This window comes from Arachis stenosperma, chromosome 3, assembly GCF_014773155.1.
Source record: "Arachis stenosperma cultivar V10309 chromosome 3, arast.V10309.gnm1.PFL2, whole genome shotgun sequence".
Classification (NCBI taxonomy): Eukaryota; Viridiplantae; Streptophyta; class Magnoliopsida; order Fabales; family Fabaceae; genus Arachis; species Arachis stenosperma.
The window spans coordinates 151298266-151316502 of record NC_080379.1 but is presented as its reverse complement, the minus strand read 5'-3'; the positions used below and the strand labels follow the sequence as shown (position 1 = coordinate 151316502).

Below are 18237 nucleotides of genomic sequence, written 5' to 3'. Positions count from 1 at the left end.
ATTCTTTTTAATAAAAAGCCAAACATTCAACACTTCAGAATTTTTGGATGTCTTCCATTTGCTTCAACTTTAGTTGCAAACAGAAAAAAAATTGGATAAAAGGAAGAAAATACATTTTTCTTAGTTTTAAAACAGGAACAAAAGGATATCTTTTTATGGACATTAACAACAAACAATTTTTCATTTCTAGAAATGTAATTTTTTATAAAAAATTCTTCCATATAAAAATAATGAAGATTCTCATCAATTTGAACATGTTTTCAAATCTAATCAAGACACTAAGCCTACATTGCATAATCATGATCCTATAGATGTCTTTGATAGCATCACATTACCTTTCCATACCTTAGCGATTTACATCCCATTCAACATACATTGCCAAATACTCCTTCCAACACAATTGATGTACAACCACAACCAACTTTACCCATTTCTTTGAGTTTACCAATAGAACCACCATCATGTACTACCCCATCATATGATGAAAATTCATTTAATTTTCAGGCCACTGACATTAATCCACCTCATTCACTAAGAATATCTCTTAGAGAAAGACACAAGCTAAGATACCTTGATGATTATGAATGTATGCAAACCACTGTCTCTGATAGCATGGTGCAATCATCAATCACAAAACGATATCTACTTTCCAATTACTTGAGTTACAATTTTCCATCATAATCACACAAAGCACTTTCCATTAAAATTTTCATAAATCCAGAACCAAAAGACTATGAGCAGGCTACTCTGAGTGATTGTTGGCAGAAAGCAATCAAAGCTAAGTCTGAAGCATTGGAAAAAAGCAAGACCTGGAAACTTACTACTCTATCGAAAGAGAAGCATGCAATCGGATATAAATAGGTATTTAAAACCAAGTATAACTCTAATGGGACTATAGAGAGACACAAAGTAAAGCTTGTGGCCAAGGCCTTCACTCAAATACAAGGGTATGACTATTTTGATACCATTAGTCCTGTAATCAAAATGACTACTCTTCGTCTACTCTTAGCAATTGCAGCTAGTAAGAACTCGTTTATTCATCAATTAGATGTGACCATTGCCTTTTCTTTATGGTGATCTACCTGAAGGAGTCTATATGAAGCTGCCTCCTAGTTTAAATGTGCAATCAGGAATGGTTTGTAAGCTAGAACGATCCTTATATGGCCTTAAGTAAGCAAGTCACCAATAGAACTCTAAGTTATGCTCTCTCTTGATTGCTTCAAATTACTCACAATCAAAGGCAAATCATTTCCTTTTCACCAAATCTTCTCCAATAGATTTCACTTCTATTATTGTTTATTTCGATGATTTAGTTCTAGTGGGGGATGACATAGAAGAGATCCAACGTGTGAAGATGAAATTCGACACTTTGTTCAAAATCAAAGATTTAGGCGAACTAAAATTTTTCTTGGGCATGGAAGTTGAAAGGAGCAAAAAGGGAATAGTTTTATATCAAAAGAAGTATACTCTTGATCTCCTAAAAAAATATGGATTATTAGATTCAAAATCAGCCAGCACACCTATGAATTATTCAATTCATCTCTCAAAGTCATTAGGAACATTGTTGAATGATGCTAAGTCATATAGAAGACTCATTGGAAGGTTGATATACCTCACTAATATCAAGCCTGACATAAGCTTTTCTGTTAGCAAGTTAAGTCAATTTCTAGATTGTTCCACAGATAAACACTTCAAAGCAGCCTTACATGTGTTGAAGTACTTGAAAGAAGCTCCTGGAGAAGGATTATTTTTTGAGTCTGTTTGTAACTTGTCCTTCCATGGTTTCTTAGATTCTGATTGGGGTACATGTCAGAATACCCGAAGATTAGTGTCCGAATATTGCTTCTTTTTTTGGAAGATCTTTGGTGTCCTAGAAAAGTAAAAAACTGCAAATAGTTACTCGATCATCTTCGAAGGCAGAGTATCGAACAATGGCTCTTACAACTTGTGAAGGAATTTGGCTGATGTACATCTTGAATGGCTTCAAAATCAAGTTACCAGGTCCTATGACATTATTTTGTGACAACCAATCTGCTAGATATATTGCGGCTAACAATAGTTTCATGAAAGGACAAAACACATTAAGATTGATTGTCACAAAGTTAGAGAGAAAGTTCAAGATGGTTCTTTAAAGCTCATGCCAATTCCAACAAGAGAACAACTTGTTGATGTCCTTACAAAGGCACTTCCACCAAGTCCTTTTAAAAAGATATGTAGTAAATTTGGAATGTATAATTTGTACACTCTCAATTTAAGAGAAACAATTAATGTATAAATATTACTAATATTTTCGATATTCTCTGTTTTATTGGATATTGTGTGACATTAGTAAATTATAGCTGTATAATAAAATCTCTTCATTTTTCTACTAAGAAATAGTAATAGTTAAGTTGCTTGAATAATTTCTAATATTTATAAAATATTTTATATTAAAAATAATATTTGTACTTTCTCTTAATATATATTTTTCATCCTCGTTAATTTTTATCCATCAATTTTAATATAAAAATATAAAAAAAATTTATGCATATAATTTTTTTTTAATCAAACCAACTTAAATTAATTTAATAGTTAATTCATTAGTCAATTTAAATAAATATTAAAAATTAAAATTTTTTTATACATGTAATAATTTATTGACCAACAATAAAATTTTAATAGAATTTAAATTCGCAATAAATTAATTTTTTGAGCTATAGAATTAGAAAATATGGTAAAAAAAACACTTGTTTTAATCATTACGATGTGAATAGCATATTCTCATAAACACCGAGATTTTCGCCCTTTAAATCAACATAATCAATTGTTCCACTTTTCCTCCACCGCAACTCATGGGAATAGCTTATACTATAAAATATTCTATATATGGATCAATTAAATTTTCTTGCTGGGCTTTGAAACATTTGGTTCGTTATTTCAATTATATATTAACGATAGAAACTCTTTTGCCATGAAAATCGTTTATCGTTTTCGTTTTTGCGGCAACAAATTTTTTATTAATTGCTTTACCATCATGTTTTGCTTCGAGTTCAACTCTGTTATTTGTGTAGATGCATCTTCAAGTTGAATTTGTCAAACTAAATTGTGACTAGAGCGTTTTTAAAAATGTTACAAGAACTTGATTTGAATGTCTTATTAGAGATTGTGATAGTAATAATTGTCTAAGAAGATGTTTTGCCGAGTTTCAAAAATAATATACTGAGAGCTGAACTTTTTGCTATTTGAGGGGAGTTGACCAATACTTAGATAACACAATTCAAAAATATAGTGTCAAACTAACTACGTAAAGGGTTTTTTTGTAGTTAACAATTATTGGACAATGCTGGAAGATTATGAAGAAAAGTAAAGGTATCATATCTAGGTTTAAAAGAAAAAGGAAAGAACTAGAAGAGAATGGCTGAGAGAAAAGAGAGCGAGCAAAAACAGAGAAAAGTGTTCTTCCGCTGAATAAATTTGGAGTTAGTTTGTTAGGCACAGGCATTCTATTTATAGAGGCACTTATCACATCTTTTACACACATACTGACAAACTTAAGAAAAGTATACTCCAACTATTTAACTGTCTAAACTAAAATCTTTTGATTATCTTTACTATTCTTGATATACCGTATGTCATTTTTCCTCAAACTCAAGGTGCGAGGAATTTGCACCTTTGAGTTTGGATTGAAATGCAAAAATGTCTTAGACGGGACAACCTTCGTAAAAGCATATGTTACACATGCACATGACCAGAAATGTTACTAGAAATCTAGAATAATGCCAGCAGAAACAAAATCATGCCCGAAGCCCCAAAGTGAAATCTCCATTTTTAAAATGCTTAGACTTGGAGTGTAAAATGGGACTAGCTGTAAGGAGCACTCAAATTGTTGCAGTACACCAATGGAGACTTAGACAACTCAAACCGTAACTCATTCAACAATTTTTTTTATCCAAATAAGTTTTGCAATCGATCAGTCATATTCCTATACTCGGCTTCAATACTAGATCTCGCAACAACGGTTTGTCATACCATCATTCTTCAACAGATATGCGATATATTTTTGTTGTGAGAAGATCATTCATAACTCCTCTGTCTCCACTAAAACTTGATCTCCCAGCTCCTCATCAAGATCTTTCAGATCTGCCATTGTACATCGCTGATCTACCATCACTAAACTTCATCCTACCTCCTTGAAAAGATCTGCCTCTTATGCCTTGATAACCTCCACGATAATTATCTCTTTCAAAATTGTTTTGTGTATGTTGTGCAAATTAGCCTGAATGAACTGATATGGTTTTCTAAAGTGTTCTATCATATTTTCATGAGCCATCAACACTGCTTTTAACTTTTCTACAATTATGCTTAATTTTTGGTCTAGTCATTAGTGAGACGATTAATGAAGTGTACTCTTTGGTTAAGCCACCAAAAATAGCATTAACATGATCACTACTCTCTCTAATTGATTCACCTATTGAAGCTTTATTAATATCTTTTTTTAATTCTTTATTTAAAATTATTAAATATTTTGAAATAGAACTGAATAAATATTCTATTTTAGAATAGAAAGAAGAAATAGAAATATTCTAGAAACTAGAAATAAAAAAATAATTTGAAATTTTTTATGAATTATTTTATTCAACTTACGAGTTGCTCAAAAAATCTGTTAATTTTGAACCACAAGATGAATAGTTGTCATAGATGATGAATTGATTTCTTACCGAAGTCACTCTATTTTTGTTCGTCTATAATGATTTAGAAATTCACAAATCTCAATTGTATTTCTCAAATGGTATTTTTTTCTTCTTTTCCTATTCGATTGTATTTCCTTGAAAACTTAGGGAAGTGTTTTGTAAACATACGTATAAAAAGAACTTATTTCATTTAGCTAGAATAATGGAATTGTAAGTTGAAACCACTTATTGAAAATTTAGCAAACATGCTAAAAAATAGTTATTAGATTTGGTAATTCTAAATATAATAATCTAAAATTATTTTATTTACTTTAATATTTATAATTATTTTGTTCAAAAAAAATATTTATAATTATTTTATATATATAATATTATTATTATATATTTAAAGAATATAAATAAAATAAACAATAATTAAAAAATATAAAATAAAATAATTTTAAATTAATTTTTTGTTGTCTTTCAAATATTTTTCTATTAATTTAGATGAGATTATAATATTATTCTCCATTAGTACGAGGTTATTTATATGGAAATTAGTTCCAATTGAAGTATAAAATGGATAAAGTTTTCATCATAATCACTAATAATAGACGAGTTTAACTAATTATGTGAAGAAATAAACAATCTTGAATGTGTGATTTTGGTTTTATCCCCTTATTATTATTATCAACCCCGATTCACATGCATGCAATCGTAGAACTCATCCCCACCATCGCTGTGCTGGTGCGTGCAAGTAGCCCGTTCTGCCTTTGCACATGGAAAGGCAGGAGGACCACCAAGGTCGAGATGACGCGGATGATCGCGCCATCTCGACCCTAGTGTTACCGCCGCCTCCTGGGCAAGGGCAACGCCAACAGGACACCTACATCGTCCAATTCCCAAAGGACCAAGTCTACCACGTGCCGCCGCGCGAGAATGCCCTCATCGCCGAGAAATACCGCAACCCAACAAAACCAAAGAAAAGAGAATGCAATTGCGGTTGCCTCTCTCCCCGTGTGTTGATCACCACCGCCATAATAATCATCTCCATCCTCGCCATTGTTGGCATTACCCTTGCCACCTTGTTCTTAATCTACAAACCAACCAAACCCAAATTCGAGGTCACCCATATTTCAGTGAAGACCGTGCGCGGTGGCAAGAATTCGCCACCACCGCCACCGCACTACGAGATTACGTTGACGGCCCACAACCGCAACAAGAAGTTGGGGCTGCAGTACGCCAACAATGCGGACATTTCTATGACGACGTTCGAGAATACTAAGGTTGCAAGGGGAACGTGGTTCCCAGCGCTGAAACAAGAGAAAGGTAATTCAACGGAAGTTAATATTAATCTGACGGGGACGAGTGAACGGTTGCATAGGGCATTGGAGAAATCGAAGAATGTTACTCTGGATTTGGATATGAAACTTTGGGTAAAGATGACAACCGTGAGAATGAAGACAGGGCCTCTCGAGTCTAAGATTGCATGCAAGATTATGGTTAGCAATCTTGGCAACAGTACCAAGATCTTGTCACAGGATTGTGGCACTCAGATCAAGATTGGTTAGAAGGATAATGGAATGGGATGGTATGTGTTATGCAACTTTCCTTGTAGCTCTAATTGGTTTCATCAAAATTTGGCGCCTTAAATGCTTTAACCTATAAACTCATGTTGATCTTCCTCTTCATCGCTCTTTTAATTTTTTAATTTCAGCTGATAAATTCTTCTTTCATCGGGATTTTTTCTTGTTCAAATCTAAACTCCTATTAGATTTGACAATTGGACCTAATTAATTTTTCTTTATTTTTAAATCATAATCTTTTACGGGATGGTTTATTGAAAATCTCCTTGTTATATCCACACGACGTGTTGCGAACAGCTTTTTTTGACTAAATTCCTTTGAAGTAGTTACAATGCAAAGTTATAAATTTAATTGAAACTTTTATTTCTTTTGTTCTATTAATTTCCTCACATAGTAGATTCACTCTCTTAAAGTCTTAAGTTGGAAATGTTATATTTTAGCCAGCCTCTCTTTTTATGTTATGTTTTTTCCCCTCTCTGCAGAATCTATGGATCGTAACCTTTCTCTGTAGAAGAGCAAGGTACTTTTGTTTTTTGGGTCGTTCAAGAGGTACCCTATGGTGTTTTGGGGGCTATATTTGATTAATTGGCCTTTTATCCATTAAATATGTTCATGTAATACTTTCAAGAGTTTTTTGCATATGGATATGGGTCCATCCCACACGAAAGCAAAAATGTTGACCAATTTACCCACGACTGCACAAGCTAAAACAGCGTATAAATTCATGTAAAAAAAAAAAATTCAAAATATGTGCCATATGATTATATATTTGATCTATGTCCCAAAAAAAATATTATATATTTGGTAGTTTTTTTTTTTTTGATAAGCAATATAATTGGTAGCTGGTGAGTATCGTCGCTGGTCTTCTATCTTTCCATTGATTATTGGTGCTTTGTTTTGACTTTTGAGCGAATAGGAAATATTAGTGCTTGTTTGAGCGTTATTAAATTGATAATTTTTTTTTATTTTTTAGTGTATTTGACAAAATTCTAATAATAAAAATAAAAATACTAAAAAAATAAAAAAATATTTTTTTTGAGAAACTATAATTTACATTTTTTTCCTTAAAAAATGTTTTTCATATAATAAATGAACAAAAAAGTATTTCTATCTTATTTTACTCAAACATAATTGATAAATAAAAAAAATTTTTTACATAAGATATCCAAATATAAAATCAATTTTACTTTTATAAAAGATCTTAAAAAAATCATTAAAAAAAGATTTTTTTAAAATATGTAACCGCAAAAACGAAGTGTAAAAATATCTTAACAAAGTCCGATTACACGAAGTCAAAACTTACAAAAGGAAATTAATATAACAAATTCGCCGACATCACTTGCAAATTTAGCAAAGAAACAACATCAAAAAGTTGACGAGGTATAATCCCCAACTAAGCAGCTGTATAAACTAAGAGCTAATTAAATAAAAAGCAATTACATAGAGACCTAAAATTATTATTAAGATAAAGAAAGGCTCTTTAAATTCTAAATTTGTTTGAATACGACTTAAAGCGAAGTAAATTTGTTCAAAAATTACCAGTTATTACAAGTTAAACTGTTTATAAAACCCCACAAACCGGACCATTTAAAATATCAAAGACAAGACTATTACAAAAGAAGATTAAGATTGTCCCACTAACAGCATCCTTGACTCGGACAGAATGGGTCGGGTCATATTCGGAGACCGGCATAGTCAGGATAGGACCACGCGGCAAAGGAGAAAGCTCGAGATTAACAACCTCGGGAAGAACCTCAGAATTTTGAGCAACTTGACCGGCCTTTGCACCCGTAGACTTCGGGTCGGGCAAGGGAACCCACCTCATCATCCTCAGGAGTCGGAACGATCTTCCCCTCCATGACCCACCACAATATTATCTTGACTAAACAAGGAAAGATCTGCCTCGGGAGCAATGATTTGAATCTGGGCTTTCAGGTTCGCAAACATATCATCCATTCCCTTAGCCACAAACTCCTTAAATATTGCATATTGATCCTAGACCTAAGCCAGCTCCTCTTTAAGGTCGAACTTCTCTGTAAAAACTCATGTATAGCTCTCCCCGGCCTTCTTTTTTAGCCCCTCCGCCATGGCCAAAGCTGCCTCCGCCTTCTTCGCTTTGGCCCGAGATTTTTTCAAGTCGGACATCAGTTCGTCCATCTCTTCCTCTAGATCCTTCTTGATTTTCTTCAGCCTCTCTACTTGGGCTCGAGTATCCACCAGAGAGCTGTGAATGGCGCTAATGGAGTCTTCTCCAACTCCCTGGCCAAGGCAGTACACTCACCTGCCATCTGAATTCCACTTCGGGTCAGGAGTTGAAGGTGGTTTTGGATAGCCACGCCATCCTTGCTAATATGGCTGTAAGAGAGAATATTTTTCTCACTTCAAGCAATCCCGTCAAAGTTCTTATCGCAGATACTACCCCCCTCGGTAGTTTTTTATCTTTTTGGAGGTGGTTCAGACGAAAAAAGTATAAGGACGGCCCCCAGCACTTTCTAAAGGAGAGTTAGGGAAAATTAGCCGAGTTGATAGGACATGCATACCCTTCTTTGAAGCCGATGTATCCAAATCTGACTTCTTAGAAGTATATCGGGCAGAAGTATCCCTGACTTCCTTTTGTTGTATACCGCGACTCCACGAGCCATGACGTTCTTTCTGGTGGCCCGGAATATTTTCATAGCGACAGATTTGGGAGCCATTCTCTCTACAAAGCAAAAAGAAACATTAGCTGTCAACACAAACTCACAGCAAAAATTTATAAAGCAGAAGGGAAGAAATCTATCTAGCTCAGGCTAAAGGTGACTGGGATCCCATAAACACTTTTTGGTGTCCAAGTAAAGAGTCCGGCCCCAGCACTATTGGAATAAGTCAACTACACTCTTTTCAAGCTCATCTAAGTCACCTACATTATATTTGGTTATCATGGGCTTCTCTTCCCAATACATGGAGAAACAGGGTTCATCATTCTCATCTAAAAAGAAAGGTCAGCCCTCCTCTACAGCTTGGACTTTGAAAAAATAATTTTTTAAATCATGGAAGGATTCATCAAAAATGGAGAAAACTTTCCTACCCTGTACAGCACGAAAGAAAAGCCATCCTAGCTTTTTGAACAAAAGGGTTTTGTTAGAACAAAAAGGTAAAAGAAAATCTTGAGGAAAAGTCGAACATCAAGCTTCCAACATAGAATTTGATATATTTTCAGAAAGACCCAAGAATTAGGGTGAAGTTGGGAAGGAGCAACATTACAAGTCCGAAGGACATTACTCTCAAAGTTAGAAAAGAGAAGCCTAACATCTAGCTTAGTAAAAAAGCAGTCATAGGCATAAAAGAAAGGGCGTTCTGACCTATCTAAGGGGGAAAAGCATATCCTCTCCTTGGGATCAGCCATTACTATTTCATAGTTTTGCTCATCTTTCCGATTCTCACAAAATCTATGGTGCCTACAAAATATCTCAACATATTCTTTATCAATCACATGGATAGGGATAAGAACAGAAGAATCTAACCAAAATAAAAGAGAGGAAGGGACTTTTGTTGACATATCGTGAATAATAGATCGAGGCATAAAGCTATACCTACAAATACAACAAAGAAGTCATCACTAGAAAACTCAGACACCAATCAAAAGAAGTCGGATAAATGCAACAAAACACAAAATACAATTTTAAAAGATATTTTCAAAACAAAAGGGATAGAAATTGTGTCACCCCTGCACTAGCAACAGCAACGCTATTGAGGAACAATACGATTATATTCTACAGCAACAAATGACAACAGTTTTTCAAAATTTCAAAGACACAACCAAAGTTCATAGCAATAATCCTAGACAACAAAACAGTTTTAAAATTATTTTTTAGCAATGAACGAGTAGTGATGATTAAAGAAAAAGCAAAAATCTCCTTCAAAACAGTTCAAAAGTATTAACTTAAAGTATCATCTAGAACAAACAAATGCAAGTATTCAGAGCAATCAAAAGGCAAAAAATAAAAAAAGTACCAACCTTTTCGAGATGCAAAACAGAAGGGCATGTCAGACAACAAAAAAACTCGAATATTCCTCGTTAAAGTTCCAAAAAACCTTTAAAGAAATCAAGATGGAGAAATTTTAAAAATTGAGAAAAAATTACGAAGCAATAAGCAAAGAAAGGAGAAAGAGAGGATTTTTTGCTAGGAAAATAGCAAAGCATTTTCAAAAATAAAAAAAAAGAAAGAGAAAGAGATGAGACTTTTATAAGGAAGAAAGGGCAAAAAAGACATTTTGTACCCCTCTTTAATGCTACGCATAGATTTTTATGATAATGCGGCGCAATACTCGCCATGTCATTTAAAGCAGTAACGTTACAAAATTTTAAAACACGTTAAGTACCCGACCTCTTGAAGGTGGCGTACCCGACGACTAAGATCGAAGCCACAAAATATTTGAACTCGATCTCATGAAAGCTCATACTCAAGTAGAGACACTGTTTAGACCCTGGTCTGAAAGGACAAAATCAGGCCCAATAAGGATAAAAAGGTCCAGCAAAAAAATATGGTCTCTACTACTTACCCGACCTCTTTAAGAAGTTGAACACGATAAGAAGGATCAGCTTTACTTATCCAAAATAAGTAACTGTCTCCTCGAATCTCTCCTACTAGCTCTATCTCCCCTAAAAGATAGATCCTAACAAACTCCCAAGATAAAGAGAATGGTTATCCACCAACAAAGGTGAAACTACTCCAAAAGGTGGTTATTCATTCTACTATAAATTCACTGACACTTCTTAGGTATATTTATGTTCTAATATACTAAAAACCTGCCTAAATCCTTACTAACTTAAGCATTGGAGTCTCTTGGAGGTACCACCTCACCTCCTCACGAGGAACTCTGATAGCGGCACCTCAGCGTCAGAACAAGTCAATCACTGTCTCAAAAGGAGTCTGAATCTCGTGTTCAATCCCAGATTTCCAGAAAACTACTGTGCAATGCTTGACAAATGGATTTTTGCCGGTATAGAAATTATTAAGTAGTCAATCGTAGTATAGTCTAAACCGACGCAAAATCCATTTATCAAACAAATCTACAATCTATAATCGAGAGTATTAGTCCCGAGTCGTTCTTCCCTAGGAATGCTACAAGGATGCATGTTATTGGTTAAGTGGTCTTTTTGTGGTTTGAAGAGTGTGGCATAAAAGTGTGAGTAAAAGAAAACAACAATCAATCAATATTAAAAGCCTTGGCCAAGGTTGAACATTGGAAGTCCCATCACTATAGCTTCCTTCAATTGTGATAACAAAGGAGTATTGCTTCACTTAGTTAACCCCTAATTATAGAGGAAAGTCAAGTAAAAGTAATTAACTCAAGTCACAAGTCCTAGTCTTACCCTAGGGAAGTCTAGCTTTAGTGCACTCTAAGTCAATTAGCAATCCTCAATTCTTAATCAACAATTGACATCCACTATTTAAGTGTCTCCAATGACTCAACCACTAGGCCAAGTGAGGGAATACTACTCCATATCTAAAGTTGGCATTTTCTCAAACACTTGGAGAGCAAGAATGAAAGACATAGTAAAATTGAGAAGAGAGTAACAACAATCAACAATGAACAACAAGGAAAATGAGATCTTTATTGAATCAATAGAATCCAAAACAACAAAGCTAATTCTAAGATCTACAAGAATTGAACAATTACAACACTAATTGAGATTAGAGAAGATGATCTACAACATGGACAAAGTAAATTGAGAGTGGCAATAGATCTCACCAAGGAATGGTTGAGAATTGAGAAGATGAAGATGAATCTTAGAGAGAAGTTGGAGTTTCTCTCTCTACAAGTGTAACTAACTAAAAATATCTACCTAATGATCTACAATTAGTCTATGGATGTGAATGTGTCAAGTTAAGTGTAATGTGTGTCAATCCCCTTCAATCCTTGGCTCTTATATGCATTTTGGCGCCAAAGTTGGTTGCTAAATCCTTCCAAAATCGCCAGACACGTGTTGTAATAAAAGAATCACGTGCGGGCTTCGACGCGTGCGCGCACAGTGCGCGTGCGCGTCCCTTGCCAATTCTGCGATGTGCGCGCGAGCGCCTTGTGCGCGTACGCGTGCATGGCCTGGATCAGATCTTTGGCTTTTTGTGCTTCTCCCCACTTGTATGCTTCCTTCCTTGCTTCCCTTGATCCATGCCTAGCCTATTTCAACCTGAGATTACTAGCAAACACATCAAGGCATCTTATGGAATCAAAGAGAAATTAGAATTCATCAAAATAAGGCTTACAAAGCATGTTTTTACACTTAGGCACAGATATGGGAGAGATAACAAAACCATGCTAATTCCTAGGCTAAATGTGACAAAAGGTTATCAAAATATTCTAAATTCAATACAAGATAAACCCTCAAATTGGGGTTTGTCAACCTCCCCACACTTAAGCCTTAGCATGTCCTCATGCTAAAATAAGAAGGAATTAAAGGTTATGACACTTATTGAATGCAACTAAACTACATGAATCCTATCTAAATGCAACTACCTAAAGTAAATGCAAATGCTTAATTCAAACATATCAAATTGCCAAGAGAGCATGTGTAAGCACAATGGTTAGGGCAATAAGAGTTAAGTCCAAACCACAATTGTATTGAATTATCAAAAAGAAATTAAACTTGCAAGAATATAGATAATATGGGTGAACACATGTAATTGAACTTTTGAACCCTCACCGGATATGTGTATCCGCTCTATTCACTCAAGTGTTTAAGGGTCAATTCACTCAATTCTCTTCTAATCAAGCTTTCCAAAATTTGATTTCCTTCTAACAATCAACATTTATTCAGTGCATGCATACATTCATCATGAGGTCTTTCATTTAGGTTGTAATGGGGTTAGGGTCAAGGTAGGGTCATTTATGGTTAAGTGGACTAGGGTTTGAATCTTTGATTAGCATAGACTTCCCCACCTAACCTATTTAATGACTTATACAAATGCGAGCTATCCTAACTACCCATTCTTCACTTTTTCTTACATAATCATGCATCCTTATTTGATTCATAACACCTATGCATTGATTCCTTTTTATTGACTTCATTTTGGGGCATTTTGTCCCCTTTTTTTTATTATATTTTTTTTTCTTTTTCCATATACAATTTTTTTTCTTTTCTTTCACTTTTATTTCCTTTTCTTTTCATCATTTTTTTTTTCATTTCTTTTTCTTTTGTCAAACTATATACAAGAACATCAATGCACAAGGTCTATTCATTTAATCAATACATGAGTATGTACCCAATTCCTAAACATGAAAGTGTACTACCCCTTTTATCCCCTCCAATGTTCCCAAACCTCACCAACTTTGAATAATGAACACTCTCACTAGCCTAGGCTAATCAAAGGTCCAAGTAAGGACTTTTCATTGGTTTTCCGCCTTGGGCTTGTAATGTGCTAAATTGAGAACAAGTTGGTTAAGCATAGGCTCAAAATTGGCTAACAATGGAGAGTAAAAGGTTGGCTATTTGGGTAAGTGGCTAATGAAGTAATGGCCTCAATCATATAAATGCATAAATGCAAGAAATAATTGGATATATAGAATCAAGCAAATCAAGGATTACAATCATAGAAAGAGAGCAATTTCACACAAGAATGGAAAATAAGTGGTTATAAAATGTAACCACATCAATAGGCTCAAGTCTCACAAGCTTGTGTTCTCAGTTCAATACATGCTTCACAAAGTATGAAATTCAGCAAGTTTCATTAAAAATTTTTCTTTCAATCAATTGGGTTAATGCCCTATATTTAAACTTCTTGAAAAATCTCAATGTTTGACTAAGCAGTAAAGGTATCTAAAATAAACTCAAAATACATCAAATATACAACAAAAAAGGTGTGCAAAGTGAGATAGCTAGAAAAGTGGTTAAAATGTTCACCGGTATCTAATGATGCCACCGGCTACCTCCCCACACTTAAGATTAAGCATCGTCCTCGATGCTAAGCCTGAGGATCGGGGATAGGTACACCGGTAGGTTCTGGCTGTGGCGGTGGTACCGGCTGAGCAGCGGCGATTGGGGGTGAGAGGGAGAAGAAAAAGAAAATGGGGAGGGGGAAGAAGGGAGTGCGCTGCGGCGCAACGCTCTTCGCGTCTTAGGATTCCCATTTTTTGAATCGGCGCGAGCGCGCACCTTGCGCGTCCGCGTCGATTGAGAAGATTTGAGGTCTACGCGTGCGCGTATAGCGCGCCTGAGCGTATGTGAGCAAAATGGGAAGGGACGCGTGCGCGTATAGTGCGCGCACGCGTACATGGAGTTGGGCTAGGGCTTAGAGTTGGCCCAACGCAGGCCTAACTCTCTGGACAATGGCCTGGAAGTCGCGCAATCAGATCGGCGCGCACGCGGCATGTACGCGTCCGCGCGCAGCATGTTGGGCCAGGGGCTTAAGGTTGGCCCAAAACTGGCTCAACTCTCTGTGGATTAGCTCAATCGATGCAGCAGTAAACGGCGCGGATGCGGCAGGTGCGCGTCCGCGTAAACGTCCATGTGCTTAAGGACGGCGCGCGCGCATGTTGTGCGCGTCCGCGTGTATTGCGTTGGGCTCAAGGCATGATGTTTGCCCAACGGAGGCCCAACTCTCGGGAGTGTGGCTCATGGTGCATCCACACAGGGACGCGTGCGCGTACGTGGTGCGCTCGCGTCCACCCCTTTTTTTTTTTTTTTTTTTTTGAAAGGATAATGCCTAAAAGCTCTAATTGCCCAAAGACTCCCCATGGTACCTACAACTCCTTATTTAGTCAAAAACCTATACTTTCTAAAATGCAAGTTGGTTTTGAGATTTATTCTATTTCTACTAATCACAACATACATGTTAATATGCTAGCAACTAATGTACATAAACAAGCTAATTATGAGATGAAAACCTACCTACAATGGTAACTCAAATCACTTATTAAACAAGGTTAGAAGAGAGTGGAAAGAGTTTACCATGGTGGGGTGTCTCCCACCTAGCACTTTTAGTTAAAGTCCTTAAGTTGGACATTTGGTGGAGTCCTTGCTAGGGTGGCTTATGTTTGAATTCTTCTTCGAATCCCCACCAATGTTTGCTCTTCCAATAGCCTCCGGGATCCCAATTTAAACGTACAAGGCCTTCAAGGGGGCCTAAGCAAGTAACAAGACCCCTAAGTTGATAGTGATCTATGTATGTTCCGGGGTCCCATACTTTGTTTGTTAACTCCTTTTTTTCTTGATCTTCATGCTTCCAATAGGGTAACAAACTTATTGAATTCTCCTTGTAACTCATACTCATCATCCTAATCCCATTAAATTTGGCTTCCCTCCACCTTTGAGATTCGAAATTTGATATTCCATCCCTTATGCACCTTGATTCATTTTGTCCACCGACATCTAATCCGTTCTTACTTTCTAGCCCACAAAGAGTTCTAAGTTGACCGTCCGTTTCTAACAACGCATATTGATATGGGCCAAGAAAATTAACGGATGAGATGATTACCCACTCAATTTGTGATTGGGACGGTGACTTAGCAAGGAAGATATCTAATGGTCTTGACATTGTAGGTTCCACTTCCTTTGGCTCCTCCATGATGATTTCCATCTTTGGATAACTCTTTTTAAATTCTTCTTGTTTGCTAACTTCCTTCAAACCTTTATCATTGATCAAGTTATGTGTTGGAGGTTGCGCACCCTCCTCAACATTGGTCTCACATTCGAAGGGGGAAGCTTCAACAAGATCATCATTGTCACTTGATGTAGAGTTATTTTCGTTGATGGAACTTCCTTCTTGTTCAACCTCCTCTAGGTATTCTTCCACTTCTTTATCTTCAACAATCTTCATTTCCTCCGCTTGTTGCAACATATACTCCATTTCCGTGTGCTCAACTTGAGACTCTAAAGTCTCTCTTATACCTCCATCTTTGGTTGCTTTCTCACAATCGTCCGTGAGCTCATTTCGCTTGTGATATGAATCCCAAGAGTCTATCTTTTGACAGATGGTTGCTTGAAGTCGATCCATTTCTTCCTTGAAATGACCCCTTAATTCTTGTTCCGCTTTACTAACATAAGTAGGATCATATTGCTCTTGGATTAATGGACATTGATATGCTTCCATGGAGGTTTGTGGCGGAGAGGAGAAGTCATAATATGGTTGGAAAGAAGATTCATCAAAGCTTTGAGGTAGGAAGTCATTTTGGTTATTGGTAGAGGGTGAAATTATACGGGACGTAAATTCTTGGAGGGTGGAGGTGAAACTAGTGAAGGTGGTTTGGAGTTCTTCTTGCTCTTGAAGAATAATGCCAAGTGTATCATCCGTGGGAACTTGGGTTGGGGGATAAAAATGTTGGAGTGGTGGTGATTCAAGGGTTGCTTGTTCATAGTCGTCATAAGGGCATGCATAGGGGGAATGTAGATTTGGATCATATGTGGGCATTTGGTGGAAATAAGGTGTGGGTTGAGAGTATGGTGCATAGAATGGTGGTGGTTGAGAGGTATAACCATGATAAGAATCATCATACTCGTAGGAATGATATGCATTATAGGAAGGATTACCATCATAGTAACTTGAAGGGGAAGGTTGCCATGATGATTGCTCATATGGATATGGCTCCCCTCCTAAGAGTTCATCTCTCCCATAATGTGAGCCATCATTCAAGTTTTCATTGCCTACAAAATAGTCATAGTTATATCCAAAACCACAAGGATGAGAATTCATATCGGCAAATAGAAACAAAACCAATAGAGATCTTAAAACTAACAAAAACTAACAAACAAACAAAGGACAAACATATTCACAATATTCACATATTTACATTAACCAAAAACATGGCACTCATGCGCACTCCCCGGCAACGGCGCCATTTTGACAAATGGATTTTTGCCGGTATAGAAATTATTAAGTAGTCAATCGTAGTATAGTCTAAACCGACGCAAAATCCATTTATCAAACAAATCTACAATCTATAATCGAGAGTATTAGTCCCGAGTCATTCTTCCCTAGGAATGCTACAAGGATGCATGTTATTGGTTAAGTGGTCTTTTTGTGGTTTGAAGAGTGTGGCATAAAAGTGTGAGTAAAAGAAAACAACAATCAATCAATATTAAAAGCCTTGGCCAAGGTTGAACATTGGAAGTCCCATCACTATAGCTTCCTTCAATTGTGATAACAAAGGAGTATTGCTTCACTTAGTTAACCCCTAATTATAGAGGAAAGTCAAGTAAAAGTAATTAACTCAAGTCACAAGTCCTAGTCTTACCCTAGGGAAGTCTAGCTTTAGTGCACTCTAAGTCAATTAGCAATCCTCAATTCTTAATCAACAATTGACATCCACTATTTAAGTGTCTCCAATGACTCAACCACTAGGCCAAGTGAGGGAATACTACTCCATATCTAAAGTTGGCATTTTCTCAAACACTTGGAGAGCAAGAATGAAAGACATAGTAAAATTGAGAAGAGAGTAACAACAATCAACAATGAACAACAAGGAAAATGAGATCTTTATTGAATCAATAGAATCCAAAACAACAAAGCTAATTCTAAGATCTACAAGAATTGAACAATTACAACACTAATTGAGATTAGAGAAGATGATCTACAACATGGACAAAGTAAATTGAGAGTGGCAATAGATCTCACCAAGGAATGGTTGAGAATTGAGAAGATGAAGATGAATCTTAGAGAGAAGTTGGAGTTTCTCTCTCTACAAGTGTAACTAACTAAAAATATCTACCTAATGATCTACAATTAGTCTATGGATGTGAATGTGTCAAGTTAAGTGTAATGTGTGTCAATCCCCTTCAATCCTTGGCTCTTATATGCATTTTGGCGCCAAAGTTGGTTGCTAAATCCTTCCAAAATCGCCAGACACGTGTTGTAATAAAAGAATCACGTGCGGGCTTCGACGCGTGCGCGCACAGTGCGCGTGCGCGTCCCTTGCCAATTCTGCGATGTGCGCGCGAGCGCCTTGTGCGCGTACGCGTGCATGGCCTGGATCAGATCTTTGGCTTTTTGTGCTTCTCCCCACTTGTATGCTTCCTTCCTTGC

General features: G+C 36.2%; 1 protein-coding gene across 1 annotated transcript; it reads left to right on the top strand.

Moving 5' to 3' along the window:
* Window positions 1–5428: 5428 nt before the first annotated feature.
* LOC130966897 (NDR1/HIN1-like protein 13) lies at window positions 5429–6220 on the top strand. Its single transcript, XM_057891718.1, has one exon. It carries the CDS (start codon window positions 5429–5431, stop codon window positions 6218–6220), a length of 792 nt encoding a protein of 263 aa, XP_057747701.1.
* The last annotated feature ends 12017 nt before the right edge of the window (window positions 6221–18237 follow it).